This window comes from Ammospiza nelsoni, chromosome 3 (assembly GCF_027579445.1).
Source record: "Ammospiza nelsoni isolate bAmmNel1 chromosome 3, bAmmNel1.pri, whole genome shotgun sequence".
NCBI classification, from domain to species: domain Eukaryota; kingdom Metazoa; phylum Chordata; class Aves; order Passeriformes; family Passerellidae; genus Ammospiza; species Ammospiza nelsoni.
In genome coordinates this window covers 106,466,966-106,482,608 of record NC_080635.1, presented here as the reverse complement: position 1 = coordinate 106,482,608, position 15,643 = coordinate 106,466,966, and the positions used below count along the sequence as shown (strand labels likewise).

At 39.9% G+C, this 15,643-nt stretch overlaps 1 protein-coding gene across 3 annotated transcripts in view; it reads right to left on the bottom strand.

Annotated features, from left to right (window-relative positions):
- The window catches only part of GRIK2 (glutamate ionotropic receptor kainate type subunit 2), a 354,211-nt gene extending 340,229 nt beyond the window's left edge, over positions 1-13,982 (bottom strand). For all 3 annotated transcript variants that reach the window (XM_059467530.1, XM_059467531.1, XM_059467532.1), the window contains exon 1: positions 13,623-13,982. In XM_059467530.1, the coding sequence (XP_059323513.1) occupies positions 13,623-13,737 (115 nt within the window). In that variant the 5' untranslated portion in view covers positions 13,738-13,982. The remainder of the gene's footprint in view (positions 1-13,622) is intronic.
- Positions 13,983-15,643: the final 1,661 nt, after the last annotated feature.

The following is a 15,643-nucleotide window of genomic DNA, read 5'->3' as shown; positions in this document are numbered from 1 at the left end:
GATAATTTGTTTTTTTACAGTTGTCAATGAAAATATTGGTGAATGTAGTGACCAATATTTTTTTTACATATAATAATTTAAAGCATTTTTAAATGGAACTTGAGTTTATTTGAAAAAGTTTTGTGCCACTTTGTGTTACTGAACAAAGTGTTTCCATAAGACAAAAAGGAAAACATTTGGTTGCTACTGAAAAAACTATTATAAATATATACAATGCTGGAATCATGATAATGTTTTAGGGGTTTTTTTTAAATATATAGCACTTTTTACAGAAGCTTTAACATTAGTCCTAGTTCTGAAATAATCAATGTGTTAAAAAAATTTTCCCTGTGAAGTAAATAAACATAACTGGTTTTCTTAAAGATATGAAATTATATTGAAAGGTAACTAATTTCTAAAAATATTGAAAAAAAAATTGTTAAGAGACAATTATAAAACATGGGCTAAAAATATTTGAAAAATCAAAAGCATTGTAGTCCAGGTTACTAACACTGTATCTATGAAATATTGAACTTAGGGCATTTAAGTACTCATAAAGCATCTGAAAATCTTAGCATACCCCTATTCCTTGCCAGCACTGATAGAAAATTTTTTGAAATTTTGTATAACAGCACAAAGCAGTCTTCACCAACCATAAAATATTTCAATAAAACCTAGACTAACCCTTTTCCAGTTTTCCTCTCTTTTTGCTTAATACCTCAACTACCTTTGTGGTGACACCAAAGCAAATATTTTCTGGTTATCAGTGGGTTTACTTTCTCACAAAATACACACAATTATTTTCCATTTATTAATTCAATATCAGAGCTACATGAACTCTAAAATTTAAACTACTATTTTATTACTACTTCAGCTTCTTGGTCTTTAAAATTATTGTTGAACAGGGGATTCATGGAATTAAAATCTCATCTGGCTTTCAACCTACTAACTATGTTTGGGCAGTTATCCATGTGGGTAAGGTTTTCTAGAAAATGTGCCTGATGAAATAGAGGAGTCAAATACAGAAGTAATGATAATAATCTTCTGCCTCCTCAGGAGTTCCCATAATTGATCAGCAAAGAACTAAAAGCTCAGCATATCCTGGTTCCTTATAGTCAAGGCTCAAAAAACTCACCTAGAGGTTTGTTGCAGTACTGTAGCTTTAATCTCACTAAGAGATTATACTGTAGCAGAAATGGACTTCACAAGGCTCTACTGATTTACAGCACTGCTAGCTGAACCCTGAAACATTGGCGTAATTATCTCCTCTTAAAAGTGTACTGAAAGGAAGTTACTATGGTTCTCACACAGGTAAATCCTCTATAAATTAAGATTTCCCTTACGCCAAGAATTTTGATCCATGGCAAACAGAGTTGATGTCTTAACAAGAACCACTTCTACATTTTAGCAGTTGCAGTGGGGTGTTGTGGGTAGGAGCACGTATACATCCTCAGCTTCATTCACAGAAAGAATGAAGGAATTCCTATTTTTTTAGGATAGGAAATTCTAGTGTCCTCTTTTTTTCTGTCATAAATATGCTTTACTTAGTGCATTCTTTGCTAAATTTCATGTTTTATTGCTTGAATTTTTTTATTTTCAAGACCACTTTGAAAATATTCATGATGATCACACCCTGTTAGAACACATTCTTTCACCTTCACATCTCTTTGCTATCCCAGGCTCACACTACTTGTCAGGAAGCAGATGGATAATCATTATGAGCCCTTCTATCAAAGACCTCTGATGCACCCTCAGGCACTTCTCCTGGTTTACATTAATGATAACTCCAGCAAAGGAAACATACTCCCACCTTTTTTTCCTGCATTTGGGTCACCACAGCACAAAAAATCTGTGTGTGTGTGTTTGCACACATCCACATAGAGCTGCACTTGTGAAATTATTGCTGCTTAGTTCCTTTGTTCAAGTCACAAAGAAAACTTTGTGACATTCAAATTATTGCCAAAAATAAGTAAAGGGACTTATCAGAAGTACAATAACCAATTGTTAACATGGATTGGTGAAAATATTTTTAAGTATACAACCACAGTGGAGTAGAAGACAAAGCGCTTCTACTTTTCTGTCCTTAGAACCATCAGATAGGTTCTGGTGAGTAGAACACCAGTTGCCTGTAGAAACAAAGTGTAGAATGCTTCCAAAAATATGTGTTACAACTCCTATAAACTAGAAGATGACAGTAAGGACAAAAAAGGAAATTATTGTGAACAGACTGCCTGCGGCCACACAACAGCTAAATACAACAACTTTATCCAACTCAAGCATCTTCCCATGAATGAAAAGAGTAAAAAAATACTCTGAAAAGCAAGCCACACTCCTTATTTGACAACAGGGTATAGCCTTACTTTAAATTATAACAAAAGTAATGTTTAATGAACACTGATGATCACAGAACAATAGAAATCTACAGCTCAATTTGAAATCTCCAATGTCTGGACACAAAAGGTCACAAATGGACAACACTGAGCATGCTCTGACTGACTAACATTGATTTGATCTTTAAATGTGACTTTTCATTGTTTAGGCAGGTTTGAAAAGACATTATAAAATCTGATTTAATGCATTTTTGAACACATTTTTCTTAGCTGTATCACAGGCACACAGTCAGTTTCTGCAGGCATATTGAATGTCGTGAATGACAGAGTCTGTTAAGATCTGAAGAGATAAGCCTTAATAACACTCATATGTTATAGTCTTTCCTTCTCAAGGACATCCAAACAAATACATATAGCATTACTGGAAGGAAGTCACATGTATCTTTCACAAATTTCCATTTTCTTCCCTCAGTTGCTTACAGATGAGGTATGCACAGGTTGTACCATTTCTCCTGAACCGACCCCATGCATGCTTCTTTCAAGGCTAAGAAAAGATCAAATCTAGGCAAAACCAAATTATTTAACTATGTTTCTGCTCTTTATGTACACATCATACTCAATATTCAATAACAAGCAGAGGGATTTAACTGAATAAATTCTTGGTTTAAAAAAAAATAAAGCAATGTTTATTTTGCTAAATTATCTGATCATTTTGTCAAATGTTATCTTTATGTTTGATTTTGACTAGACAGAAACAAAAATCTTACTATTTGCCCAATTGTATATGGCCTTCTTAGACAAACAGTGGGGTTTTTTTCCATTAACCCTCTTCAATTCCTTTCTGTTATTTGTTCAGCACTGATGGCCTTGAATTCATCTGCATTATTTTGTTCAAACCACCTCCATCCCACTTATCAACTGTTTTTCTTTCAACAAAATGAAGAGAACAGTGTTGTTCTCTGGGAGCATGTCCAAGTAGTTCATTGACTGAAATAGATCAGCACCTCAAGGTATGAAGGAAAGCACCAAAAACTTAGCTTTGAAAATGGACAGGTTCAAAAGCACAGTTGTTAAAAATTAGCAAGACATACTCCTTCAGTAATTGATATTTTTTTTTAAAAATAAGAGTACCAAGTTTCCTCTCAAATTAGCTATGACCAGTCATTGGCCTTGCATTTGAATTTTGCACAGTAATATTTTCAAAAATCTGATTTAGAGAGTGAGACATCAAACGTCCATTGCTGAAGGGACTAGAAGTATATATGGGTGCCTCAAAATGCCAGAGAAAATAGGTATTTCTAAGCAGTATATAAGTATTTTTTAAAATGCATAATCATTAACTTGAAAATGTGGCTAGGGTAAGGTTTTCTTATGATTTGAATAAAAAATCCCAACTTTATTAGTATAGTGTACATGAAAACTGTAAACATTGCTGAAGAGCAGAAACTGGACAAGCAAAGGAGTTTCAAGTTTGATTCCCTAGGGCTCAATCCTGATATTGGTCATTTAGTGGCCAAATAAGAAAGATGAATTTTAATACTCAAATACATGATGATAGTTTATTAAAAGTTCTCCATTACATTTTTAAGCATTTTTTTTAAATATTTGCTATTAAAATGCATAAAATGTGAACATACATATTCCCATTAATATATAAAACCTAAAACCACTGTGATTAAGCATTTTAAAAGAAAATTAATTCTGCTCTTGTACAGTACTCTGTGTCATTCTAATTTTTCTAAACTACCTTTTTACTCAAATTCTTAACAAATAAGTATCATGGAACTTCTTTTAAAGATTTCCTGCCTTGTAGGATAAATGTTCCAAATATCAGTGAGATTATTGCTTTAGAAAATAGTTTTCTCTTACAGAATATGCAATCTTTATGTTTGCTACTGTTATTTACATATATTTCTACATAGTACAATATTTCTGATTGTGTTACAGTAGTTGATCGGTAAAACAGGTTATTCTACTATTGAACTGCAGTAACCAACAAGTATACCATTTCCAACTTTAAAAAAAAATCCAAACCAAAAAGCACCATCAGTCAAATATTTTCATGATGTTGCATTTGTTTTATAGTTCATGCCTCTATATTGTTAAGGTAAATAATAAGTGAACAACAAATGGAGGTGCAAAAAAAGGTAGTGTAACTTTAAAAGATAATTGGGGAAAAAAATTACAAGGAAAGACAGGTCCTGGAATTAGCACCTTTGCTAATGGTAACCAGCACAGCTGGTTTGGCTTGAAGAGTGTTGTATTCAACATCTCTATGGACCTAATCATGCAACTTAGGAATACTCCAACACCAGTTCATAGAGGCAATGACTGTACCTAGGATAAACTGGCAAACACCCATGAACTTTAACACAATTTCTTCATTTTAGCATGAGAGGAATCTAAGCTACTCTTTTCCTAAACAGCATGCTACAGCTTACAGCTTTGATTCTTATTTCACTCCATATTAACATAAGCCACTGAGCAGAACAAAGAGAATAATCAGACCTCAGGCATACAGCAAGTTATCTTATTCCAATATTTGATCCATAAATTGTTGTTTCGAATCGCTACATAAGAGACTTTACATAATTTCCTCTCATCTGTGGTGTAAATATAAAAGCACACCATCATAAGTCAACTTTGCACTAAACTCTCAAGGACTGTACATCTCTGACAATCTCAATGTATGGTACTGACTGATGACTGAGCACTCACACTATAAAAATATAGGTAGAAACAGAAGAATTAATTGGTTTCCAAGTAAGTAGAAGAACTGGCTTCATCAAAGTTTTGCAATCTGAACAGTTGGGGCAGGACTGAAAATATTTGCTTACATGCTTTAAAAAGTGAAAGTCAAATTTTACCATTGTGAACTGTGAGACTCAGATTTTCTTATAAATGTTTCATGCTTACTAGTGTAATTATTTTAATTATGGACTCTTTGGTAAATCATGTCCTAATTGTGCAACTTCTAAATAACAGCATAAATGTGAGTTGATTGATATAGCTGACATATGTTTAGCTCTTGAGCTGATTGAAATAGCTTGTATATATTTAGCTCCCAGGGAAGGACAAAAGCCCAAATGGATGGCAGGTTCAATAAACTAATCTTTAATAAATTTACCCGGATTATTACCTAATCATGTATATGTTTTATTTTTAAGAAAAGTGTTTTATATTCAGTATCAATTACCTTAGGACAAAAACATTTTAAAGTAATAGATATATCTGCATTCAGAGTAATGTAGCAATTTAAAACACTGTACTGGACATACATAAGGAACTGTGTACAAAGATGGCACAGTTTTTCAGAGTGAAATATTTCTACACCTTTTGAAGAAACTTGATAAGCTTTATTCAATAAATTTCTGTAAAGTAATCAGTTAAATATATGTGTTCACAAACAAGTCCTCATTTACAGGACTAACTATGATTATCTATTGTGAAAACAAGCACCACCCACTTGCTGGCAAGTGTTTAGCAGAATGAGTGAACAGTGTCTAATTCAGCATTTTTGTATTTTTGTGTCAGGAAGAAACTGATGATCCATTGATATATCATCATCATAAATTTCCATCTGAAAAAAATGCAATATGTTGTGATAGACACCAAAGCCTGGGGAGAAAACAAAAAACCCCACTTTGACTTCCCCATGTTGCTGATTCCATGAGAGACATGGTTCATCTAGCCTAACTTAAGCCATCTCAGACTTATCCAGCTTAAGTCAACCTTGTCTAATCCTTCTGCCTCTTTCACTCCCCAAATGCTGCAGAGGAGCCCTAAGGCATGGCTTAGACTAGGAGTTTAGTTTCAAGACAGAAATGAGGACTTCCAGATTTTTTTTTTACTTTTTCCATGGATTTTCTCAGAAAGTTAGAAAAACAAAGACTTTACAAGAAGGACCAGGAAAAAAAAACATATTCAAATATGCATTTCTCTTTCATTTAAGTAATCATTTTTCATTTCACCATTTCAAAGTAAATAAGGAAAAAGACAAAGTGCGAGGAAAGGATCAAATACAGGATCAAAAATTAAAAAAAAAAAAAAAATCAAATATTTTTCTCTCAAAATTATTCTGCCCATCAATGAAACCACATTTTTCCATTTGTCTGTAAATATATGACCCTAACTTTTAGCTATACATACTGGAATCAGATAGTATGTTTTTCAAATTAGTAAACGGAGACAAAGTAAAATATAATGATAAAAGAAAAGAAGAGGGGGAAAAAAGTAATCAAAATTTGAAATTAACAACAGTTCCTGACAGCAAAATAGGAAAGTTCTTCCTGGACTGTTCTTCTGTCAGTTATGAAGCCTTGTACAAGAATTAATGATTCCAACAATGAGGGGTTTCATGACAGAAGACTGACAGACACTTTCAACACTCCTAGTTCAATTGACCTCAAATCCAAATCACGGGGGTTTTTTGGAAAAAAAAAATAGGTTTTAAAGAGTCTGTGAGTGGAAATAATAATATAATAAAACAGACATTCAGTTAATGTACATTAATGTATCTTCTCCAAAAATTAGAGTCTCTAAAACCCGTAAATGACTTTTCCTTCCAGTGCACAGATAACAAAGTTTACTGTGAACTAAGAACAAACTTTCCGATCTAAACTCTACAGTGTAGCTGTGCTTTAAACTACTCCTACTGTAGTCTCCACTGACAATACCAGCAGGGAACCTCTTTTTCTATGCCCCAGGCAGAAACACCTGGAAGTGGAAACACTTGAAAAAAATTGTTATCTAAAAATTGTGTATTTCATTTCAAAGCAACCCACCAAACACATTCCTAGATGAGTTACTGTGTTTCAATAGAATTTTGGACTAGAAGAATAATATTCAAGGAAATTTGAATCATGACTGATCCAAGTCACCTGCAAATTTTGATACAAGCATAGTTCTGCAGCAATGCAAAAAGAGCATTCTTGACTTGAGCATTTGCACCCATTTTTCACTTCTAAATTTTGCCTAAAGGAAAAAAAGCACGGTGGTTTTAATTCATTAAGAAGTACTGTTAATGAAATTTAGATTATGCTTTTGAGTTTGCTAAGTGTTTTACATCGCTCTACTATAACACCTGCTTTATCCAAATCTGGCTGAGCTCCACTATTGGAATAATGATCATCACTTATTTGTTCTGTATTCTTTGCATTACTGAGAGCTCTGGCTGTTTAAATTGAAGGTGCCCAATACTATTGTTTTATAACAAAGGAACTAAAGTATTCGGGGGGGAGAAATGGGGCGAGAGTGAGGAGAAGAAAGGGGGGAACACAGCATGGATGGCATAAGACATGCACAAAATGATAAGTATTAATATAACAGTGATCTTTGATTCTCCATATTCCAGTTAAGATGTGACAGCATAATGACATTATGTCATTATGTTATCATGCTGTTTAATCTAATCTTCCAACATACATTACAGCACAACACTATAAAAAGCTTATTCAGGAAAAATTAATTTGCCTTGCAGATTGGGGAGTATGGAAATAAGACACCCTCTATTTTCTCTTTTGCATTATTGACATACCTTCTAGTAATTGTTCCTCTGAAAGAGATTAGAGGGGATGAAGGTTAAAACTCAGAAACAGACAAGGTAAATACATTAAGTAGAGTACAAAGATCTGCTTTATTTACAATGACTACAAAATGTTTGGTTTGCTTTTTTCTCTAAATTGAGGGGATTTTCTCTGGTATAAAATAAATACATAAATAAATAGGGGAAAACACGTCTAAATCTAAACTAATAAAACTAAACTCTAGTATTTGAATTTCGAAAAATCTCCTTTTCTCTAGTTTTTTATCTCTGGTGGCAGAAACCATTTCTTTCAGCAACCACATTTAAACTGGAGGCATTACTTGAACATTGCATCTCTTCAAAGGACAAGTAGCAGTCAGTAAGAAGCAAGTTATCAGTAAGAATAAGCAGTCAGTAAGAATTCAAGCTATCAGCAATTGTGTGAAAATCATTTTATGAGACTATTGGTGTTCCAAACGCTGGGTGAAAGGATCTGGGGATATTCCAGAAAGCCCACATGGATGAAAGCTTTCTTAACCTACATTAAATCTTGATAATGCAATAATGAGTATTTTAAAAGGATAAGTCTAATTCCCCTATCTAGTGCAATAAAGACTGTATACAGCTAATCAGCTTTGCCCTTTCAATTAAACTCATCCAGGACGTTCTATGTAGTCAGCACCCTGAATGAGTCATTAAAATTCTCGTTCTGTAAGAGTTGTGTGCAGTGCACCATTGTTTCTAAATTCCATTAAATCCAAACGGTTTTTATCGCCCCATGACCACTGTGACTTCAATCAGCCAATTTAATTACCTTACAAAATTGTCAGCAGAAGCAGCAAAGAAAAACAGGAAGGGTTGTGACGTTATCAAATTGAAATCTTCCTCTGTGCTGTTTAATCTAGACCAGTCAATAACAATGCTTCTCACCCCCTTGCTGCCTTCCCGAGGCTCTTAACCTTACTCTTCTTTCAAAGATTCCTGTTGTTGTTTGTAAGACTGATTTTGAACTCATCTTCGTGAGGATGTTAACAGATATTGAAAGATTCTTCTCCTTGGCAGTAAATTTTTCATTGGCTCTGAATGCTGGACTTGCCAAGACACAGACCCCCGAGGGCTGCCATGAGAGTTTGGCTTGCAGATTTTCATCACACTCTTGATCTGAAGGCAGACTGCTTTCCCACTCAAACAAGATAAGTACAATTGTTTGTTTCTCTCAAATAGAGGTGGAAACCTTACCTTCTCCCACTAAAAGGATATCAGTGCAAAATCCAAAGGAAAGAAAGTACATATCCAGGAAGTTTAATGCAACTCACTTAAGAAAACTCCACTCGATTACCCAGCAGGTATTTTTCACTTGACCTCGTCTCACACATCTGCACAGAGCTTGTTCCCACTGCTGTGCCATAACTTCACTGGCTTTAATTGCTACCATTTTAAAATGGTCTCCTGAATGCCAGAACCATGTTTTGACACCCAGTGTCACCTCCACAGGCAGTGGATGCAACGATCCAGCCTCTTCGCTGGTTTTACCACACTGGAGCTCATAAAAACAATTATATGGAGATAAACTCAATCTGTTTGAGACAAAAGAGCTCAGCTAAGAAGTGCCATGTCAGATGAAACCCATGCTAAATCTTCACAGAGGAAGACTCAAACGTCTAGCAATTCCCCTCTGGGGGTTCCCACAAAGAAGTTGAAAAATGAGGGGGACTTTTTCTAAATCACAAAGAGTACACTATTTTATAATACTTGATTTGCTATGATTATTATGTAGGGCAATGGGAAAGTGCTAGCCTTCATGGGGACTTGGCGTAGTATTAAAAAAAAATTAAAAAATAGTCACTAGTAAGAAATGCTTCTGGTGAGAGTTCAAAACTCTTCCTTTTTCCTTTGAAAAGTTTTCCTATCTCTCTCTTGACTTTCTTTTGCTTTTAAGCTGGAAGAAGCCACATGCACGCACACACCCTTCCTTTGTAGCTCATTGTAACACAAAACATTCAGCTCCCTCTCTCATCTGCTTCAAGTCAGGCAACTCCAAAGCACCAAAAAGTCAAAACTACAGGTATATGCCTCTACTTGTCTTTACCCTTCTTAAATGTCCTGAAGAAAATAAAACATCACACAAAGTGGGTTAAAACCTATCAGGTAAGTGAGCACCCTGCAGCGTAGATCTTTAGTCTTTCATCACATTTCCAGGAATAATGAGAGCAAATACAGTGGACAAACCTCTTTCACCTTCCCATCACAGGTCTCTCTTCACACCTTTGCTGTAGGAAGGAGGAGCTGCTCACAGCAGTAGAGACAAGGCCGGAAACGAGCAGTTTAAATAAAAAGGACATTTTAGAGCGCCCCACACTTCAAAGTGCTGACAACCCAGCTCCATATAGTGGTAGTAGGTGGGGGAAAAAAATGGGATTTAAATAGCCCAGGCTCTTACTGCCTTGGACAAGACAAGGGGTGGGTTTCTGAAAACACAGGTGAGCAATTACAGGTGTTTGACAGCTCTTAATGGGCTTGTTAATTCAGCATTTCGGGGACAAGGTGTTGAGATGCCTTTAGGGGGTAAAGGCAGACCGAGAAAAGAGGCCCTATGTACCCTGCCCCGCGTCATGGGCAGAGGGGCCGACCGGCTGGGCTCTGGATCCGCCGAGCTCCCTGGAATTTCTTGGGAGCCGCTGCCGTGTGTCTGAGCACACACAGGAGCGGTGAATCGGAAAGCTGCGAAATGTGATCCCCGATAACGTAAAGGATGTGCCGGCGGTCACGTACTTTGGCTTTTGTTCGCTGCCAAGTGATAAGGAAAAGGTTTCCATCACACTTAGCACAGCGGAGAGACAAATACTAGGCTGCTGCTTTTCTCCCTCGTCAAGGTGGGACTCATCCTTTTATCCGCATCAATGATTTAGGGCTGGTCCCACCTGACACCCTCGCGTGCCGTAGAGACAAACCTCACCTCCAGCGCTCCCTGGGCTCGCTTGTGGGAAGCTGTTCAGAAAGGGCAAGGGAGGGAGCCTGCTGGCATGGCCCATGAAGCAATGTGGCACTCAGGAAGGGCGCCAGGTGTGATGCCCAGCTCCGGCAGCAGCAACAGGCAGGTGTCCAGATGCCTTACAAGTGTCGCCGGGGAGGCAGCGGTGCCATCGCGCCACCCTCTCTCCGTGTTTGCTCCATAAGGTACAGACAGAAACAACCTCCCGAATCTGACAAATAGCCCAGGCGGTCCGACTTCCCTGTGTGGTTGCTGAAAGGTAGCTTGAGAGAGAGAGGGAGGGAGAGAAAGGACGCGCTGGCTAGTCCCAACAATGAGAGGAGCCGTGGGAAGGACAATGCGAATCCATGGTGGCTAATTTGCACAGGAGGAATGAGGGGGCTGCAGCTCTGGCAGGCTTCAAGCTCTCCCCTGTTGCCATAGCACTGCTGGCTGAGGAAGGAGAGCGAGGGCTGGCAGGCTGCCTTCTGGAGGGAATCTCCTCAGCTCCCCCTTCTCCTCGGGAAGGGCTCCACGGCATCCCGTCCTCCTGGCCGCAAGGACATCCCAAAGGGACTGATAGCACTGGAACCCAGAGGGGGCGGTGGGGAGTTCCCCCTCAGAAATAACCAAAGATTTCCCGCAGCTCAGTCCCTGCTCCCTCCCTCCACCCTGCTATGTCCTACGCAGAGACAGAGATGTCAGCCTTTGGAGAAGGCGTGGAAGTTCTCCCGTGGTTACAGACAGAGTGAGTTAGCCCGGACTAAGCTAAATGCAGACTCCTTTAAAACTGAGGTGTGCAACAGGCCCGGATAAGCAAGGCAAAAGTCTTCCTGCTCTTTTCACGTCTAACATTCTCCACAACAAAATAAACTTATCAACTTCTCCCTACCTACTTTTAATGTTCAGTGATGGTTTGGCGACAATTCTTTTCAAAGGCTGCTACAAACAGCGGAGTGAGCGCAACTCGTTGGCCAGCTGTGTGACCAGGAGACAGCTGGGAAGGGAAGTTAGCCTAGTAAAACATTCACACACACCACCATGTCACTGGGCAGCAGAGACGCGCTGCATCACCTTTCAGCCGCGGGGTTATTTATTGCTCTAACGGGGTTATTTATTGCCGGAGCGCTGCTCTGCAGGGCTGTCCCCAGGGTACACCAGACTGACACTTCAGAGGGAATTCCGCTCTAAAGAAGGAAAGTGCACCTCTCGCTAGTGCCGTGACCAGGAGGATGTTTGTTTACACAGCTGTACCTGAAAGTAACTCGGGCTCCTAGAGACAGACCCATGGAAAGACAGACAGCCGGCCAGTGCCATGTTACTGGCACCCTAGCGCTAAACTCAAGGCGATGATTGTGGATCAGACGGATTGCAAAATAGACCCCACAGTGATATACGGGCCCGTTTCGCCATGTCCAAAGAAACAGGCATTCCTGAGGGCGGTTGCTAAGAGCAACGTGCCATAAGCACCACCTTTAGACCAGATGGAAGCAGGAAAAAAAGTGCTGCTAGGAATTCAGAGATTGGTAACAGCCTGGTGACTTTTTAATCATTACTCACCTTCCCCTCCATATAAAACTGTATGCGGGGGTGCTGAATTAAATTAAAATAGATACAAACCAAGGCATTATTCTCAGGCAAAGGCAAGAGATTTCTGTGCCCCAAAGAAATGGATGCAGCGGCTGCCTCAGTTTATCGCGGACAGCGGGAATGCGGGAGATCCGCTCTTGCTCCGGCCACCCGCGCTGTCGGCAGGCACAGAGGATGCTGCTTGTATGGGGGAGCAATTTTCAGCCTGTCCCTTGCTGGCCGCCCCCCGCCGAGGCTCACCCGCTGTACCCGGGCGACCAGGAGGATGCTGATGCGGGGCTCCCATCGTATCTCGCCCCGGACTAGCACCGAAGGACATCCCCGGCCGCACAGACCCCTTCGGACCTGCTTTCCGAACTTTCCGTCCTGCCCTTCCTCGCTGCAAAACTTCTGTAGGGGATGCAGCGGCTGGAATTTGTCCCTTGCTTGCTTAGACACACGAACGTGCGCCCTTGCACAGGCAGAGCTCCTAAGGTCAGTGCCCTGGTCCAGCTGGGATAGCCTTTAAACTGTAAACCCTCTCTACTCTTGAAATGCCATTCTGATCTGCTTGCCTGCTTGCCTTTTTTTTTTTTTTTTCTTTTTTTCCCCGGGAGCGGGAGGAACTCCTACAACTTTCCTCGCATAGAAAAGCTGTGCTTTCGAAAGGTACCGTAAAAGCTCTTCCCCGAGCACCGCTCAAGACATAAATCATCTCTTCTCTAACCCAAAACGCCACTCAAATGTCAAGCAAACAGACAGATACTTCAAAGGAAATCAGCCCAGAGGTCTCAAATCACAGCGTTACGGCCGCACGGGATCGGCTCGGGGGATCAGAGACGGGCGGCCGAAACTCAACAACTACTTGACAGGTTTTCAACTGATGGATCACCGTATTAGCCATGCTTTCCCCTACCAGGGAAACAATAATGCAAAACAATGGAAACAATTACGAGGAAGCCACACAAGCTGCGCAGAGCCTTAGGCAACCACGTTCGCCACTCTTTTTTCTATTGTTATTATAATTATCATCACCATCGTGCCGTTACTACGGCTACAATGAGCAGCAGCGACAGAAAAAAAAAATCACACAGCAATTCATCCCTCCGGATGCAAAATAAAGAGGGACTTCGCTGCCCGACTCCGGCAGCACGTCCCAGCTCTCCCCCAGCATCCCCTTCGGAGTCAATCCTACGCACATCGCATTCAAGCTTAAACACACAATGAAAAAAGTGTCGGGAAATCTTACCAAATCTTAATACATGTGTGGTTCCTTGAGAATATCCAATCCACAGTAAGCAAAGAAGGAGTCTAATGGTGCATCTGAAGACTGAATTAGTTACAATACGGGAAATAATCTTCATGATGTTTCTATGCACACACGCGCTGCCTTACTTCCCCCTTCTGAGCCGTCAGGTTTCCCGGTAGGGTGAGAATGAGGATACGCAAACTGGCGGCCCTCAGACACGATCACGGCATGGTCACAGAGAGAGCAGAGAGTCTACGCTTCCCAAACCCATTAGCAATCCCTGCATGTTCTTCATTCACTGCGCCAAGGAGCAACCTTCAACTGCAAGGAATGGTGGGACATCCATGTTAGTCGGGGGAGAATCCTTGAGAAATCCAAACACACACAGCGTCCAGCCGAGTAAACCTGGGAGGCGAGAAAGGAGGAAAATCAATCGGTAATCCAGCTCGAGAGACCGCTGAGGTGCCGCCACACAGCGAGCGCCCGCGTTTCACTGGCGGAGCCTTTGCCGCGCTCCCGTTCTACTGCACTGCTGCACAGCTTCTGACGCGCAGCCAAGATTAAGTGAGAGAAATTGAGATAGCTCTTCTCTGCTTAAGGCTGCCTGCCAGACAGCCTTCCCAATTTCTATTATGCAACCGATCTGATCGCCCAGCTTTTTCGGAGGGGAAAAAAACCCCAGCTCGGTTATATTTACATACTTCTTATTGTTATCAGTTATTCAGTTGTTCTGAACAATGGCTAAAGGGGCGGGAGGGCAGGGGGGGCGGGGGGGGGGAGTGCTGCTGGAAGGGAGAAGGGAATCGGTTGTGTGACAATCAATTCCTGTATTTCAATAGCTGACTGCTTGGGTCGAGATCACTTAGCTTTGGAGTTGTGAAAGAGAAGGCTGACAACAAAGTCATGCAGGTTATCACAGTAACGTTCAGGTTTGGGGGGGAAAAATTACAGTCATTAACTGTTACTCATTTTAGTGCATGATGTAGGATAAATGCTGTGGCTTGTGTAGTGACTGTCCCTAGGAACTTGCTCCGGACTCAGTGATAACGGAGCACCAGGCTGCTTTTGCAAGGTAACAGGAATCGGCAGCGCTGGAACAACCTTGTTGAATGCACAGACCTGTTTCACTAAACTTGCTTGAAATTGCAGTGTTGCTTAAAAGACAGTAACTAGGGGATTTACTAATTTGCGATTTTCACTTTATTCTGCCACTCTCAATTTGCACTCTGCTTTCTTTTCACTCCAGTATTGTGGAAATGTTTCTGTTCCTCCCTATACTATGACCTATGTAGTTTGTCATTTTGCTGTCCTCAGTGAGAACAACAGCATTCCCCATTTGATAATGGGATACTGAGTTCATATCTGGAAATGCAGCCACAGATTTTTGGGTTTTGACCAGATGTTCCAAAGATAAACCCATTCTGTGGACTACTTCAGATTTTCCTTGGAAATGCAATTAGTTATGTGTCTGCATCCACTGAAATACATTAAACCAGGACTGTCAGACTTTGCAATCTAAGTCAGGATTTGCTGAACCTGCTTGAGCTTTACTACAAACACTGAAGAATAATTCCTGTATTTCTCATCAGGAAAATGAATTAATTTTTTCCTACATTCCTCCTACAGACTTCTTTTGTCTCCTTTATCTCCCTCCTTTGCTTTTCATTAATAAAGAAAATATAACTAGGAGCCTTTCCCCACAGATACATACAGAAGAACATAGACTTTACAGACGTAAATATCAATGATGCCAAGCTAATGAGAACACTCTGTGAAATCTATCAGAAGCAGAGCATGGCAGAGGTGAGTTACAGTTTATTCTTAATTAACATCTGTGTGTTGTAGACCTGTAAATAAGTAACAGCAGCATTAGGATTATAACTTGTAGTGTTTGTGCTCTGTACCCCTAGAAGTGTTAGCAATTCTAAGTAACTTTTTATCATTTTGCCTTACTGATTTCCTCTGCACACTTTTACTTAAAATACTGTAAAATGCTGATGAAAAGAAATGTACAGTCTGCA